This window comes from Larimichthys crocea, chromosome X (assembly GCF_000972845.2).
Source record: "Larimichthys crocea isolate SSNF chromosome X, L_crocea_2.0, whole genome shotgun sequence".
NCBI classification, from domain to species: Eukaryota; Metazoa; Chordata; class Actinopteri; family Sciaenidae; genus Larimichthys; species Larimichthys crocea.
In genome coordinates this window covers 28,832,981-28,849,971 of record NC_040020.1, presented here as the reverse complement: position 1 = coordinate 28,849,971, position 16,991 = coordinate 28,832,981, and the positions used below count along the sequence as shown (strand labels likewise).

Sequence of the window (16,991 nt, the reverse complement as noted above, 5' to 3'; positions counted from 1 at the left end):
TGTTTAGATTACCTGACCATGCCGCTGTCCTTCAGTGAGGACGGTTCAGTGCCATTCACCATTGGTTCGGGTTTCTTCTCTGAAGGTTTCTCTCCTGAGTCTCCGGTCAGACCGAGCAGTGCTCTGACTCTCTGAGACTTCACATCCAGGATAGTGTCTGTGTATCCAACTTCCTGCAGGTATCTGAGGGGGGACACGAGACAAGGGCAAGAGACAGGAGGCAGGTCAGCAGGAGCTCTGAAATTTAGTGCACATTCCTGTAGTGACTTTTGTTATATTTACAATCGAAGGTACTCTCTTCATGCCTTTTTCTAACTATGTTCACAACATTACAGAGGGAAATACTGTACTTCTTTTCTTTACTACAGTTTAGTTTGGTCATTTCAACAACTCATGTAAATAAATCAAAGTTATAATTACTTTTAAGGTAGAGGCAGAAGCCTTTGTTAATTACACACATATGTGGTGAAAAATGCTGTGACACCTTTCCAAGGTTTGTTTTGTCCAACAGTCTAAAATTATCAAAGTTATTATATGATTAGAACCATTTAAAATGAAAAGCTGCAAATCTTCACATCTGTTAAGCTTTAACCATGAAATGATTTCACATGAGAAATGACTTTGATGATTATCAAAATAGTCGTTTCAGCTGTAATTGTATAGATTCTTGAGTAGTTTAATTAATTTATAACAAAACATCATATTTTATATATATATATGTTGTGTGTAAAAATGGATTTGTAAAGTATCTAAAGCTGTCAGATAAATGTAGTAAAAGTACTACTAAATATTTCCGTCTAAGTATAAAAGATGGAAATGGAAAATCTCCACACACAATAATCTAATCATGTTGATGCAGCAGTCACATAAATACAGTTGACCTCCTCTGACCACAGGAGACCCTGAACACCCCTCTTCATTCTGTTTTTCAGCTTCTTTCTGCAGCGCTGGTGCCTTGCTGTACCCGCTGAGCTACACAACAACACAATTATTATCAATGGAGCAGCATTCTTAAAGGGCAATACCACCAAATTTAGGACTTTAGATAAACTGCATGTGTTCACTCAGTATTTAAGAAGAATAAGAAAATACAAAACATTTGCAATAAACTGGTCATGAAAATGATGGTTTTGCTCAAATGTCAAGTGAGATGCTGCCATATTCCTTTCTTTCTGCCAGTTTAATCAATTATTACCTCTGTTAGAAATATTACAATGTGCACTTTATTTGGTGAGAAATACCAGGGGCTCCACAAAGTCAAAGTTCTGTTTATAATCTGTTAAGTTTTCACATATAAGTAATTTGCCTCTGTGTTCTGGTGTATAACTGGCATAGTAAGTAAATCCATGAACCATGAATAGAAAAATAGAAAAGGACAATAAAATCAGAAAAAAATATAAGTATACAATATGTTATTTAAATGAAAAAGCTGTACAGTACTGTGCAGAAATGTGCAAAATATTTAACAAGTAATCCAAAGAAGAAGTGCGTTAATGTGATGTTTAGTCTTACTGGACAAATTCAAGACTTTAAGGATGATGCACTACACCACGCTTGAGCAGTTTTTAAAATCTGCAGAATATCCTTGACTAATAACTCTGTACTGTACCTTCACCCTGGGAAACCAGACAAGCAGGACCCTGCTGACCTGAGAGCAGTTAGTCTTATAGAGATGTTTTATCTTCAGTGGACGGAGGTTTATTCTGAATAACATCTAGTGTGTTTGTTCAGAGAGACAGAAACAGAGAGAGAGAGAGAGAGAGAGAGAGAGAGAGAGAGAGGAAGGTCGGCCTCCCTCCCTCGTTCTGTACCAGCCTCTCCGATCGCAGGAGGCATAGACGCCTCCACACAATCCTCTATTCACTGTCGCCACACACAACAAAACACATTCAGAAAACATACAACATGTCAGCCACACACATTAAAAGAACACACACATGCTCACACATACACAAAAATGGCATTAATAGCCTTTAACAAATGAGAGAAATGTTAAATTATGTCTTTTCTGAATAAATTAAGAACACACACACAAACACAAAAGTTAATTTTGAAAACATCCAAAGAGCTAAAATTTTGTCACAAACACAGACGATGTTAATTAAGTGACATTTTAATTTAAATTACTGAAAATGTACAAAAATAAAACTAAAATAACCTTAAACTAAACACGCCTGGCTCCTAGTGGAAACAGAGTCAGGGTGTCTGTGATTTAACCAGTTGCGGTTCTTAGTAATTATATCTGTATGGTGTTGTCAGTTAGAGATAATAATTGTAAATTCTCAAATACAGACTGGGGCTTTTATTTACCTGCGCAGAGAATGAGGCTATTATTTAAAATAGCTGTATGGAAGTGAAACACTATTATTTCTAAGCAGTACTCAAGTACTGCAATTAATTACAGTTTTAAGATACTTTAATGAAACCTTCATTTTAAGTCTTGTAAGTAAACATTGTACTTTTTACTTCACTACATTTGAGTTACTTTTCATTTAAGATTTTACAAATAAAACATATGACCCCTTCATAAAAACTTTTGTTAAAAATAAACAGTTTATATATAGTTTTACATTTTTCTGCCTCAAATAGTCACAGTGGATTATTGAGTTTGATTCCCATTAAGGGCTGAACCCAGTCAGCTCCCTCTGTTTACCTTCAGAGAGAAGAACACTAGTGAGTTATTCTGTGTTTGGAAACATTTGACTGCCAAAATGTCTTCCTCAACATCAACTTACACAAAGTACACACCAGCCACACCATATGAAGATCAGAAGCATGATGTATTGTACTGCAGCACCACATGCTATCAGGTTATAGACTTCAGTGGTGAGAGATCTTTTAGAAAAGTTGCCAAATGTATCAATTTAACAACAGGCAGTCAAGTGCCAGTGAAGATCCACAAAGACAATGGAAATGTCTCAGAAGTCATTTGAAAGTAGATAAACAGGCTAAAAGCGATCAGGACTCTAGATCCAGACAAAAACAACATTGTCAATTTCATGGAGGATTTTACGTTCAATAACCTCTCCTGTCTGGCCTTTGAAATGCTGGACAGGAGCCTTTGGGACCTGATGGAAGAGAGAAGGTGGATTCCTTTAAATCTTAATGAAATTCGTCCTGTAACCCATCAGCTCATGGTAGCATTTGATACTTTGAAGAGTATTGGTATCCTCCATACGGATTTAAAGCCTGACAATATAATGCTGGTCAACCAAAAGGATCAGCCATTTAAAATCAAACTGATTGACTTTGGTCTGGCCAGACGGGTGAGCGAAGTGTGCATGGGAACAATCATGCAGCCTTCTTCATTTCGGGCTCCAGAGGTGACCTTAGGCCTCCCCCTGACTGAAGCAGTTGACATGTGGGGAGTGGGATGCATTATGGCATTCTTGTATTTTGGTAGGGAGCTTTTCCCTAGAGAATGTTCATATAATTTGATTAGATCTATAGTGTACCTGCTGGGTCAGCCTGAAGACGACTTGTTGAGTGTTAGAGTATACAGCTGGGCATATTTCAGCCTGAATGATGACCCGTACAATCCAGGCTTTAGGCTGAGGTCACCAGATGAGTTCACACAGGTGACAGGCATCCAAACCCAATTAATGTTCACGTTTTTCGACTTTGTTGAGAATTTGCAGGATGCAGTACAGACATACCCAGCCAAAAAAAGTGACATTGGGTATGACGATAGGATGGCATTCCTAAGCCTCCTCATGTCAACTCTTGATCTGGATCCGGAAAGGAGACTTACTCCGAGGGACTCTTTAAATAACCTGTTTCTGTCAATGTTTCACCTGAAAAAAAGCATGGACACCAGCTCATATGAGGCACTTCAGTGCATGACCTTTTTGCCCTTGAATCATCTAGACTCAGAACCAAAGTCAGATGAAAAGAATGACAAGTCAGACCCTTAAGCTATGGAGGCTGACTCAAACGAGCCATGTCTTCATTTTGATGAAGCTTGCTCAGAAAATAGACCATCTACTCCTGTTTTCTGTGGAGAGGGTTTACCCCAAGTGGACCACAAGGAGCTGCAAGTGGCCCACGTCATCAATGAGGAGAAGTTCATCAACGAGCTCCAGGCAGAAGAACAGAAATAAGCTTCTCCAAGAGGAACTGGAACGGCTCTGTATTTCATACCAACTGCTCATTGCAAGGTGTGAAGATGATGTTCTCAAAAACAGAAAGCAGGCTGTTGCCCTTCAGCGTGATCTTGATAACGAGATCTTGCAGAAGAAACACCTGCAAACTGACTTTGATGAAGCCACCGCTGCACTCCAGGAGGAGAGAGAGAAGAACAAGGCTCTACAAAACCAACTGAACAAGATGACTGTCACTCCATGAGGTCAACCTGCAATATCACGATGTCAGACAGCAGGCTGACACCCTTAGGACTGACCTAGAGAGGGAACTCGAGCAAAAAAAAACTCCTACAAACAAGTTATGAGGAGCTGCAAGAGGCCCTGAAATTATGAAATTGAAACGGTTTGAAGCACAAAACATGTTTTCTTCTGTTTCGTATACATTCAGGGAACACACACACATACTGCATGTATACTGTTTGAATGCGTACTGCTCGTGCATTTTTCACACACACACACACACACACACACACACACACACACACAGTCTAAATGTGTAAAGTCTAAATGATGTGTGTGTGTTCATGTGTGTGTGAACTCACTGTCTAAGCAGCTGGCGTCCTTGTTTCCAGCTGAGCTGATGGCTGCTGTTGGGAGGACTGGGAGCCTCACTGTCATTCCCCTCATCTGTGAGACAGAGAGAAAATTAATTGTCAACATGTTTCTATTCATTTATTCCCAAGTGAGGAGGTCCTTCTCCCCAGCCTCATCCTCTGGCTCCTCCTGGGGGATCCTGGCGTGTCCCCAGATAGATACAGAAGTGTATTGAATGTTTTTGTGGTCTGCCAGTCACACGTGTCCAAAATACATCCACAGGGAGGTGTCCAAGAGGCACCCTGATCAGATGCTGAACCACCTCAATTGGCTTGTTTCAACACAAACCTCAGAGGGATGTAATGTGAGCAGAGAGACTGAAGACCATGTGATACAGCTGACAGCTTCAGAACAAGAAGTGGACCTTGAGTTAAGACTGCTTTGTCGAAAAGCGACATGCACATGCACCACCTTGGATGGAAGCTGTTCTTCTGCGTGCGTACGATAGCTCATAATGCAAAGGCACCAGTGATGCTGGCCGAGTTGCTAACTTCCTGTTTAGCCTTCTGTTAACTTGAATGGGGATAAAATTATTTATTCATTTGGCTTCTAGGCTTTCCTAATGTTATCAGACTGAATGAATCAAATTCTCAGAGTGAAAGGAGTCATTTTGTGAGTAATGTTACGCCCTCAAAAAAATATTCACCATTTTACAGATGCTTCCTAAACAATGTAAGCTTATGAGTCTTTTTGGGACAGTGTGCATCACGTGACAGAAGCCATTAGTGTCATTAGACAGTTTGGCCACTCTGTCAATTGGCCTTTAAAGCCCAGAGGTCTTCCTGGAGGCGTCACAGAAAGTAGGCTGTTGGTAAAAGCCGTTGATCGACCGTTTTCAAATCCTCATCTCTACAGGCAACAAGAATAACAACCTCAGAGTAACCACCATGCTAAAATAACTTAAGTTACCCTAACCTGATCAAGTGATGCGCCCCCCAAATGAAGTGTCAAAAACATGTAAATCTAAATTTTTCTGAACCAAATGGCCAAAGAACACCTTTTCCTTCTTTTTTGCTATGATCTCACAACGTATACACCGGTACCGATCTATCTGTGATAGGCCAATATTGGCTGATGACAAGGGTGTATAAGTCTGAGCCTGAGTATGAGCATAACGGCTTTAATCTTGAGTTATTATTAGTATCATTTTATTTTATTTTACGTTCTTTATTCAGGAAAACCTTGACTGAGCAAATAGCTCTTTTACAGCAATGCCCTGATCACAACAAACATAAACAATATACAATAAATAGACACCCACCAAGACTATGGAATAGCCACCTAATTATACCTTAATGGCTAATAAATCATACTGATCTGGGACAGAGGAGAAGACAATAGTAGAGCAGTTCATCATGTTTCTAAAATAAATTGCTACGCCACCCCCACGTTTAACTCTGTCAACTCTACAGATATTGTAACCATCAAGATTTATGTCATTATTAGAAACAGTGCTTTTTAACCATGACTGAGATCACAATAAAATCAAGGTCAGAATCATTTACCAGTCGATCTACGTTCCTACCCTCACCTATGGTCACGAGCTTTGGGTAGTGACCGAAAGAATGAGATTGCGAATACAAGCGGCCAAAATGAGCTTCCTTCACAGGGTGGCTGGGCTCTCCCTTAGAGATAGGGTGAGAAGCTCGGCCATCTGCAAGGAGCTCAGAGTAGAACCGCTGCTCGTCCGCATCGAGAGGAACCAGTTGAGGTGGCTCGGGCATCTCGTGAGGATGCCTCCTGGACATCTCCCTGGTGAGATGTTCCGGGCACGTCCCTCCAGGGAGGACCCAGGACACGCTGGAGGGACTATGTCTCTCGGCCTGGGAACGCCTTGGGGTCCCCCTGGGAGAGCTGGATGAAGTGGCCGGGGAGAGGGAAGTCTGGGCTTCCCTGCTGAAGCTGCTGCCCCCGCGACCCCATAACGGATAAAGCGGGAGAAGACGACGACGACCCCACGCTGAGAAAGACAGCGGGCTCGAAAATGAGAGAAGAATTACAGGGCATAACCTGAATAGCAGAAATATAGCTAGGGCCACCTGTGCTCTTTGAAACATTCAGCTGGCAAAAAATATATCTGGTGGTTTTTTATTTGGTGGCTTTTAGGACCACTAGAGCAAACAGAGGGCTGGTTGTGAGCAGATGTGGGTGTGAGTGGCAGGAGGGACCTGAAGGGGGAGCCCTCATGAAAAATTGCACGCTGTGGTTCAGTCGTGGGAGGATCCGGTGTGAGGGTGGGAGTTGTAGACAGTCAGTCACATGGAAAGGTGTGCACTGCATGCTGCAGGTGCTGCAATTAGATGGCAGCACATAAAACATTTCAGCAGAGGAGAAGCAGGAAGTCTTACCTGAATCATAACTCGGAGGTTTGATATCTCCCTGGTTCAGATCTGTTCCATATTTCAGTTTATGGAACTTTGCCCTGAGAGTGAACAAACACACACATACACACACAGGTTATCACAATAGTCAGGTTTCCATCTGAATGGCGCACAAATTGTTATTCCCAAAGATTTGAGAACGTTTGCAAAAGAAGATGCACATGTGTTTGATGAATGCTGTTATGTGATTATTAGGATTTCGGCGATTTTCGGCAGGTGGAGTTAATTCTCATTTAACCATCAAACCATCGTAGAAGAAGAAGAGTGTACAATGAGATGACAAGGTCATTAAAAGTGCTCAAAGCTCAAACGATGGATAAAACTATGTAAATCAGATATTTCTGTTTGTTTCATGTCTTGATGTGAAGGTTACAGTCTCCTCAATGCACCACACAGATCTGAAGTCTTCAGCGATGAGTGATGTTTACATGTCACATTATTCACGTACATTTCCAGGTGTCTGTACATGAACATGCAAAGCAGTGGAGATCCTATATATCCTATCAACTATATACTTGGATGATGTCCATCAGTGACTACAAAATAATCATCTTGTACTGAATTTGAGAATGTGTTTTTAGGTTTTTCCATCAGAAAACAAGGTTAAACAAAGGTTAAAGGCTGGCTTAAAGGAACTCATCATGTCTAAAATGACATTTCTTTTACATATTGATATTTTAATGACTGTTACAGTGTTCTCACAATCCCCTTCTCTACTGAACGCTTCAGTAAAAAGCATCCACACCAGCCAATCAAACACTCAACACATCAAACAACCAAACTGTGTAAAATCTGTCGCCAGATTATGTGATTTATTACTGATAATTCTATAAGAGGATCAGCTGCTCTTTGAGGTGGACAGATCCATTTCACACTGATCGTGTTCTTGGGGCAGACTTCAGTCACTTTCACTCCTCATCAGGAGATTAAAAACTCAGCTGAAGTGAACGTTGTATTGAGTTTGTATCACAGCCTAATGTATCTTCTTCCTCTGTGGTGCCATAGGGCTCCATTAAAAACACATCTAGGAGCCACACTGTCGTTCCTTCATTACCATGAACTCACACACACTTCAGTTTAGTTATACGCCGTCCTGCTGCTACTCACTACAGCACCAGATGTGGAAATTTATACTGTATATATGTAAATACGTGAAGATTTACATCCTAAGTGGGAACCAACTCTAAAGTGTTGAGAGGTAGACTAACACATTGTTTGGCTCTGTGCGTGAAATTTGTTTATTATAGCAGAATATATCCTGGGGCGACACAAAACATCCTACACAGTTAAAAACAGCTCATCTGCTGCTCTACTGTGACTGTGCAAATATAGTTGTTATTCAGGTTTGTAGAGGAGCTCGCAATCATCTTTATATGTTGCTATGTTATATAACTTTATGAGTCAGTGTGTGTTTTTGCACAATGTCTACACGTCATGCTTTTTTTTTTATCAGATTTTCAGTTAAAGCAATATTATGTAACTTTTCTACCATATAATAACAGATTTTTAATCACGTTGCTACACTGACTTGTAATCAGATGATTGGTGTCTCTGTTATTACCACTTTACACTCCGTATATCTGTTCTTGTATTATGTAACTTTGTGCTCTGGGCATGATCACCCGAGAGAAGTACGTAACGCTTCACACATCACCAGCTATTTCACTGATTTTGGTGAAACTGGATCATATTTTATGGAGAAAATGTTTCTAGTTTTTCCTCTTATTTTCTTTGGCTGCTCTGCCTCAGCTCTCTGTTATTTACAGAGTTTCCTGATGGACAGTAAAGTAAATTGCTGAACTGCTGCTGTTAGTTAATGTTAGCTCAGTTTGTTAGCCAGGCTGCCGAGACTTTGAACTCAGCACCGAGCGAGTGTTAGTGTTTGTACCACAGGACCACTGGGAAGAAGAGGTTTTCAGCCCCAGGGAACAAGCTAATGCTGAAAGGGAGAAGAGTCGGTGTCATGCCAGATCCGGAGCTGGGCACTTGGACAATGTAACTGGGCTTAGCAGCTTCTATGGACATAACTCAATCCTACATACTGGTCCTTTAAATGTTAATATTCTCTGTGTTTTAGACCTCTATGACATCTGGGATTTAGGAAAGACATTTAATACTTACAACTAATACTTATTTCTCAGTGTTTTCAACTTCAAAATATGACATGATATTCATCCCACATATTTTTAGGGTTATGGTTAAGTATATTATTACATGTGTGTACTCACCTCTCCTGTTTTAGGGCGTACTCCAGCATCTTGATCCGTCTCACCAGGTCCTTCTTCAGGTTCTCCTGGCCTCGCCTCTCCCCCTGCAGGAAGGCGATCTGAGCCTGGAAAAACAAAAACAGAGAAAATATTTAATGATGATGGACGACATAAGGAAAAGCAGATTTGAACTTCATTCTCTAATATCTTTTATGGTTGCAGTCATCAAGATTTGACTCCTGCTGTGTTTCGTACTAAACAGCAAAGTTGCGGCAACACCCAAAAGAAGATGGAGCTAACACACAGTGTGGACAAGATTAAACCTCAAGCCAACCCAAAACCTCAGGGGGGATACAAACATCTAATCTCCATTAAACGTGATGATGAGAAACTAAAACCAAACCAACAACGCAGTGAGTCTGAACCCACCCGACAGAATCATTTTTCCAGTCAGCTGTTGTGATCATTGGCTGCAATTATTGGCCTTGATGATCCTCTGTGCTCTTATTTTCTGTGACGATCTAATTCCCCCTCACGGAGATCATTAAAGTTTCATCGACTCTAATTCTGTTTTCGTTTATCTCTAATTTGGTGCTCAGCTCCACCACTGAGGTCTGAAAGGGGAAGCAGCCGCGGTGGTGGTGGGTTTTGTGGATTTAGAAAATGCTGTGTGTGATTTCTCTGAGGGGAAGTGGTGCGAAAGACCATGAAGACTAAAATAACAAACCCACAAACTAAACAAAGAGACTGACCAGTCCCTTCATCCAAACACGCATCTGCAGCTGAAAATATCAACATATCACAATATCTAATGAAAAGAATTCAGACTTGATCAAACAACAAACGCAGCTGTGCAAATAATCTATTTCTCTGCAGGTTTGACAAAGACATGACTTTAGACTCAGTAATGATGTAACTGCTAATGATGCTAATGAAAAGCAGAACAAAGCATCTTTAACCAGCTCCACCTTCAGAGAAAATCGTCAGAGGATGAATCTGCTCAGGACTAAAACAACATGAAGACGGTAAAAGTAAAACAAAATTCTAAGTTCAGTTGACCAAAGTTACTGTCAGACAAAAACACACAAATCACAGACAAATTTGTGGGAATAAAATTTCAAAAGGTTAACAAATTTAAGGTGAAATTTCTTCATACAATAATAAAAGCTTTGAAGCACCTTTACAGAGTTTTGGGGTTTATAAAAGTTTAACTAGGAAGAGATTCCTCTTCTGTGTTAGCAGGTATTAAAATCGTGGTGGTATTCAAGAGGCCCAAAGCTTCCTGGGAAATGTGACAGAGACTGAGAGGTAACTTGTGACCAACCAACACATCTGCTCTGATCCGTCTTAACGTCTCCTCTCAGACGGGTTGGACTCGAGGCAGTGACACAGCAGCGTGGGAACAGACGACATGTGACCGACTCGCAGTCAAGGTCAAATAATGAGAAAGAAGACGAGAAGGTCATGAACCCAGAGCTAGCACTGATAGCTATATACCAATATTTATTTTATATTATTATTAATTTGAGCTGTTCTTGCCATTTAACATGAGTAGGACTGAAGCATTTATAAAGTTAAGCAATGAGCAACATTTATAAGTTTTAAAGGCTAGCTTTGTTGGCAACATTAAAATAAAAATATTTTTTTTAGCTATGTTAAATTATATTTATGTAGATAATATTTGGATAATTGTATAATTTGCATATTTGAATTTGTTGTGATTAATAAATAGGACTGGAAGATACATATTATGTAATATCTTCATGAGCAACCTCCGCTGTACCAGGACCTTCTAACTCATCAGCTGACGAGATAACTCCGATGTGAACGGTGTGTGTGGTTTTGTTAAACCATTATTAGGGCCATAAGAGTCCTCTGGCTGGCCTGCTTAAATATTTTATTGACTTACAATAAAGAAAAATACTGCTGCAATAACAGTTTTTGTCCTTGACCATAAGTTTATTGCGTGTATGGAGGGACCCAGCTGTTAGCCAGCTGTTACCCAGCCAGATCTATGACATCAATGCTGACATCACACCCTTAAACCCCTCCACCTCCTCTGCACCCTTGAGGGTTCAACCCTCCTTCATCTCCTCACACTGACATTTGTTTATGTGTACAGTTGCTTTAAAAGCCAGGTCAACTGTTTAAAACACATCTCCAGCTGGCAATGACAAAGTATTCAAGATAAACAATTTACGTCGTGTTTGGTTCTACAAACACTGAATCCAACAGCTCAAAATGTGATTTCAGGTGTTTTAGCTGCTTTGGTTCTCTGCTTTCTGAAAACTGCAGAGATAAGATGAGCTACTCTACCTGCCAAGCGTTAAACAGCAGAATTGACGTGAATGTGTAGCTGCTAATTGTGACTCCCAGGGAAGCAAACAACAAATGAATGTGAGTAATATTATCCTATGAAATGTTCTGTTTTAATATTTTCTCCCTTCAGCCATTGTAGAGGTGGTAATGTTGGTCAGTCCACCACTTTGGTCAAACTATTTGGGTTTGGGTGGATTGTACAAAACATCAAGGTTCCCCAGAAGATGAACTCTAACTCTATAACTTTGCATCTAGCCCCAGAGAGGAGGTACCCTCTGAAGAGCTGGGTCTTCAGGATTTTTTTTTAAAGGTAGAGAGGGACGCCCCTGATCTGGTAGGAACTGGTTTCACGTTCGACCAAAGGGGAAACAACAGACGAGTAAAGTTTGGATTGCCCTTAGCGTACAGGTGGGCATTCAAGTAAGTGGGTGCAGAACCGGAGACTACTTTGTAGGCAAGCTTTAGCAAACTGAATTTAATGCAGGCTGCTACAGGTAGCTAGTGGAGCTTGCTGAGCAGCAGGGTAATGAGACCTTTTGTGTTTAGAACAATTGTTAGTTCACTAGCATTTGTTAAGATTAGCTATCAGATGTAACTAGCTAGCCGATGATAACTGATGATGTAGATTTGATATCTAACGCTACTGCGATTGGGTCTGGAAACATTTTAGATCTAGTTTAAATTCTCCATAGTATTCCAGATGCTGAATAACCAGTTTGTGTCATTTGTGATTCATTGTTTTGATCTGAGCTTCCAGGCCTTTCTACACACTAACTTACTCGACTGCATGTTTGCAAACTAAGCCTCCCCACACACACATACACACACACACACACACACGAGGAAGTAGGACACTCGGCCCTTCATTCATGTCAGACACACTTTATAACTAGGTCGCTGCTCACTCGAGGCGACTGCATCTGCATTTTACTGAGATGACGACGACAGTAAACTGAGACTGTTTGGATACATCTTCTCTCGGGATAACAGAGCTGAATGAAAAGATGATTTCCTGTAACAGCAGTGAGAGGACAAACATTTGTGGGGAGACTTTTTAAAGTAACACACAAACACAACTACTGTTTCTTGTGGCTTAACGATTTCTGCTTGTATGACTGAAAATCAATTCATTTGATCACATTATCAATAGCTGCTTTTTGAACAACTGTTGCTGCGTTTAAGGACAGTCCAACATCCAATTGTTAAACAGCAATTTAGTAAAGGAAGAAAAGTTTGAAATCTTCATCATCGTCTGTCTTACAAGGTTTCTTATGATTTCTGTTCTGGGTTTGGTTTAGCTTGTAGCTGTTGTCCCTAACGACCTGACATCATTTGAAGTTAATGGGCTAAATCCACTACAACTCACCGCTTGGCTTATTTACTGCTAACTTTGCCATGAGCATCAGTGCTGTTACCGTGGTTACCCACAGATTAACATATACTGGATTTTGAGCAATGGTTCAATTGTGGACCGGAAGTATGTGTGTGTCACATTGTTTATGATTAAAGCGGATATCAACTAATGATTGTTTCAATTACTTTGTTATCAAACTGTCAGAAAATTGTAGAAAATACCCAACTATATTATACGATGATATCTTCAGTTTGAGTTCACCGAGTTCTTTTGAACATGTTGCAGATGTAAAGGTGAGCAGCGACTACATCGTCTGCATCCTGTGATGCTCCTTGTCTGTTGCCATGGCGTCTGAGGATGATGGTGAACTCTGTGGGATGGGTGATGTTTAACTGGCTTTTGTGTAGGAAGGCATCTGCAGCACGCCGGGTGCATCTTCTCTCATAATTATAGATCTTACTGACAGATCTGAATGTCATGTTTTAGCAGCAGCCAGTTTAAACGCTTCAGTGTGTGCGCAGCTGAATGTAGGAGCAGTGAAAACAAATCGATAACAGAGGTCACAATGTGACAACTGTGGACAATTACAAGACTTTCCACTGGTTTTCCATTAAAAGCACTTTGATGACCTCAAACTGCTCTTCTTCTCTGGTTTACTGATGTTGTTTCCACTCTGATTCCACTCCAGTTAAGCCGGAAATCATCTGATGCAGCCAATATGTTAAACAGGTTGGAAAGTACATTCTGCTGTACACTGACTCTCTGTCGAGTATACACATCTAAAGGATGTCAAATATCATCAGAGTGAGAGCTCTAGAATAAAACTGACAATCTTATCAAGTAATTGTTTAAATAATTACAATAATCAATACAGCAAGAAGCCACTTCTGATTCAGCACTCAAATAGAAACAGCAAACTATGTTTCAGGTTCTCGATCACACAAAACGTAATGAAGTCAGTTACAAACACAGTGTTTCTGTCCATTTGTGTCGGCTTTTTGTAGCTGATATCGTCAGGAAACCAAACAAAACTGTGGCACAGCTGACAGGTCTTAGATAGACAGATGGATACAGTACTTTTTTTAACACGGTGGGGAAATCACAGAAGTCCCAGCAGCCAAACAAACCACAAACCACAGTACAAGGAATAGCGCAAAAACAAATGTCACATAAGTACTAACATTAGAGTTAAAAAGTTAAATAGCATGTACTTTCCTATGAGTGTGCAAATTCCAGTAAGGTGTTCAAAATGAATGTAAATCGTCCTTCTTAAGCTCCGCCCAATTTCACTCTGTGCTCCAATCACAGCCGAGCAAGCCTCAGCGAAGAACTTCCACCCTTTCCTGTATTCAGATATGCAACAAGGTGCTAGCTCGACTATGCTGAAAAGACAACCACATTTTGAGGGTGGTGAACAGATGAAACTGAAACATTTAGTCACATCTTAAGTTAGCCAAAATGCTAGCTACTAGCTAACAACACATGACGTCTAGTCAACGAGAGTTTTACTTACATTAGCTATCAGATGTAACTACCTAGATAACCATTGATGTAGATTCTGTAGCAAAACGCTAGTAACTTAAGATGTGACTCATCTTTAAATATTTCCTAAATGTAAGTTACATGTAACATAGCTACAGAAAGGAAAAAGTTGACTGAAAAAATTACAGAAAGTTTAGAATTTTAAAACAAAAGAGATATTAGGGTTAAGCCAATTTTGCCCCAATAAGGATCATCACTAATCCCAACCACTCATTTATTCCTCTGTTCAAAACCAGAAAGAACCAAATACCACATCACTGCCTGTGGGTCCAGACAGAGCGACAAAAAACAACGAAACAAAAGTTTAAATCCAGATAGAGCACTTTGAGATGGCTCAGTTTTAAAAGAGGATCTGGTTTTACTCTAAATGAAGGACAAACTGGGTAACCCATTTGTTAAAAATTCCCATCATCTTCTTTTTTAGAACGAGTCGGTGCTCCACATCAGATCACAAAAGGGAGCAGAAATGCAGATGTGTTGCTTTGATTCAGAAAAGCTCTTGTAATAATAAGTTTCAAATTCACATTTTTTTATCCATAAAAGTGAAACACATCTACTTGTATAATCACACTTCATACTGGTTGTTATTTCACTACATGAAGCTGTGGATTCACCAGGGAACACATCACACTGAGCAGATACTTGATGATATAACACAACTTAACATTATTCAGTGAAAAGGACAATGTCAAATAGCACATCGCTCAACACTACTCATCAGCTGGTTAACGGGCTTTTGTCCTTTTATCATAGTGAAGACATTGTGTCACATTTAAAGCAGTAGTCTGTGGGGTTTTTTTTTACGTTCTCACTTTCTAACTTTAACTTTGCTGAGCGTGAACTAAAACAGTGAAGTTATGTCTGGACAGATAAACAATAAGCTGAAACTCACGCTAAAGCTCTGTAAAGCCAAGGAGAGCTGCAGATCCAGCTGATCTGCAGTTTCATCAAGCGACCCCTTCTACATCATCAGTGTTTTCACATTGTCATTTCATACATTGTTATTGTTAAAAATATATTGAGTATAGCTGCTTTTTTTGTAGCCACTGAGCAACTCAAAGGTTTACCTTCTGCTGTTTCACATTATAAAGCGTATTTGAACACGTGGGTTTGAGGTTCATTTACAGAAACATGATGAAAATTTCATCATCACGTCAATGTGCTGTTTGAGCTAAGCTTTTCCTCACTGAGCTGCTCACAGAAAGGATGTGTCCGACTACAGAGTCTCACTTTGTCTTCTTTAAGATAACAGGGATTTACAATCCTCAGAAAGATTAAATTGTGTCATCAGCTGCCCTCAACACAGGAAATGACACACAGACTCTGAACTACAACAACAATACAGCTCTCATTGTACACTCAGCATCTTCATTTAGTCTCAGGCCATTTATCAATCTCTCGGAGTCTCTCATTACCTTCAAATATGAATGTACTGCATATTTTCTTTTCCATTATAAATAGGACTATTTGAAAATGAAAGAAAATTTGCTAGTTGCATACAAGGTTTCTAATAAATCATATACAAAAATTCAGTCCGAAGTGTGCAGTGGTCTTATATAAAAGCGGATTACAAAGGAGTAAAACATCTATTCAGTGACATCTGGGAGGCTTTAGGTAAAACTACAAAAAGCTCACAACTATAAAATATTAAATATTATTATATAAATATTAAATTGTTCTCAGCCAATGGGTTCTGAGAATGCATTTGTGCGAATGCGTTCCACCTCTTTTGCTCTCCATGTGGAACGTTTACCTACAAGCATCCAAAGCCAGTTTAAACGTGAGTGGTCAACATTATTCAGACTACAAACAGAGATTAGAGATTACCTCATAGCTAAAGGATAATATGCTAAAAGTCGATACAGTAAAACATTAAAGATTCAGGACTCAAAATGTCATGTCTTTAAAAGTTCAAAAAGGTGTAAATAAATAATTTGATGTAAGCGTAAAGTGTAAAAACTTGGCCAAAAGGTAAAGCCCCAGTTCATGTGAAGTGCTATAAAACAACACACTACTGAGTAAACTGGTACTCAACCAGCTATTGGTATTACTTGCTGTGACAGCTATGAAATCAGCATATTTGACAAATATGAGGATAAAGTTATCATCAGAGTCCAGGTCACATACTCTCTGATTTCTGCTCAATCTTTTCATTTTCAGCACGTAAACAGTTTTTCCCTGTTCTCAAACATGTTGTTCCTCTCATGGTCAATAGATGGCAGCGCCAACAAAGCAAAACAAAACGTTCTCTAGAAATATCACTAAGTGTTTCTGTGGAGATTTTGAAAACAATTGTTTCATTAAAGAGATGTTAGGGTTTAGCCATCGACTTCAACGGCACAGCAAAACATTACACCAGACAGACACGTCCAGGAATGACCCTTGAGGGGTAATTCACAGTTTGACCTGACCAAGTTGCCTTATTAGACGACTTATAAGACCAATACCAACT

The 16,991-nt window shown here is 39.9% G+C and overlaps 1 protein-coding gene across 2 annotated transcripts in view; it reads right to left on the bottom strand.

Moving 5' to 3' along the window:
* Positions 1-16,991, bottom strand: part of strn (striatin, calmodulin binding protein) — a 69,437-nt gene that overhangs the window by 32,005 nt on the left and 20,441 nt on the right. For both annotated transcript variants that reach the window (XM_027283705.1, XM_027283706.1), the window contains exons 3-6: positions 9,346-9,449; positions 7,085-7,158; positions 4,685-4,769; positions 13-183 (exon numbers count right to left, since the gene is read on the bottom strand). In XM_027283705.1, the coding sequence (XP_027139506.1) occupies positions 13-183; positions 4,685-4,769; positions 7,085-7,158; positions 9,346-9,449 (434 nt within the window). The remainder of the gene's footprint in view (positions 1-12; positions 184-4,684; positions 4,770-7,084; positions 7,159-9,345; positions 9,450-16,991) is intronic.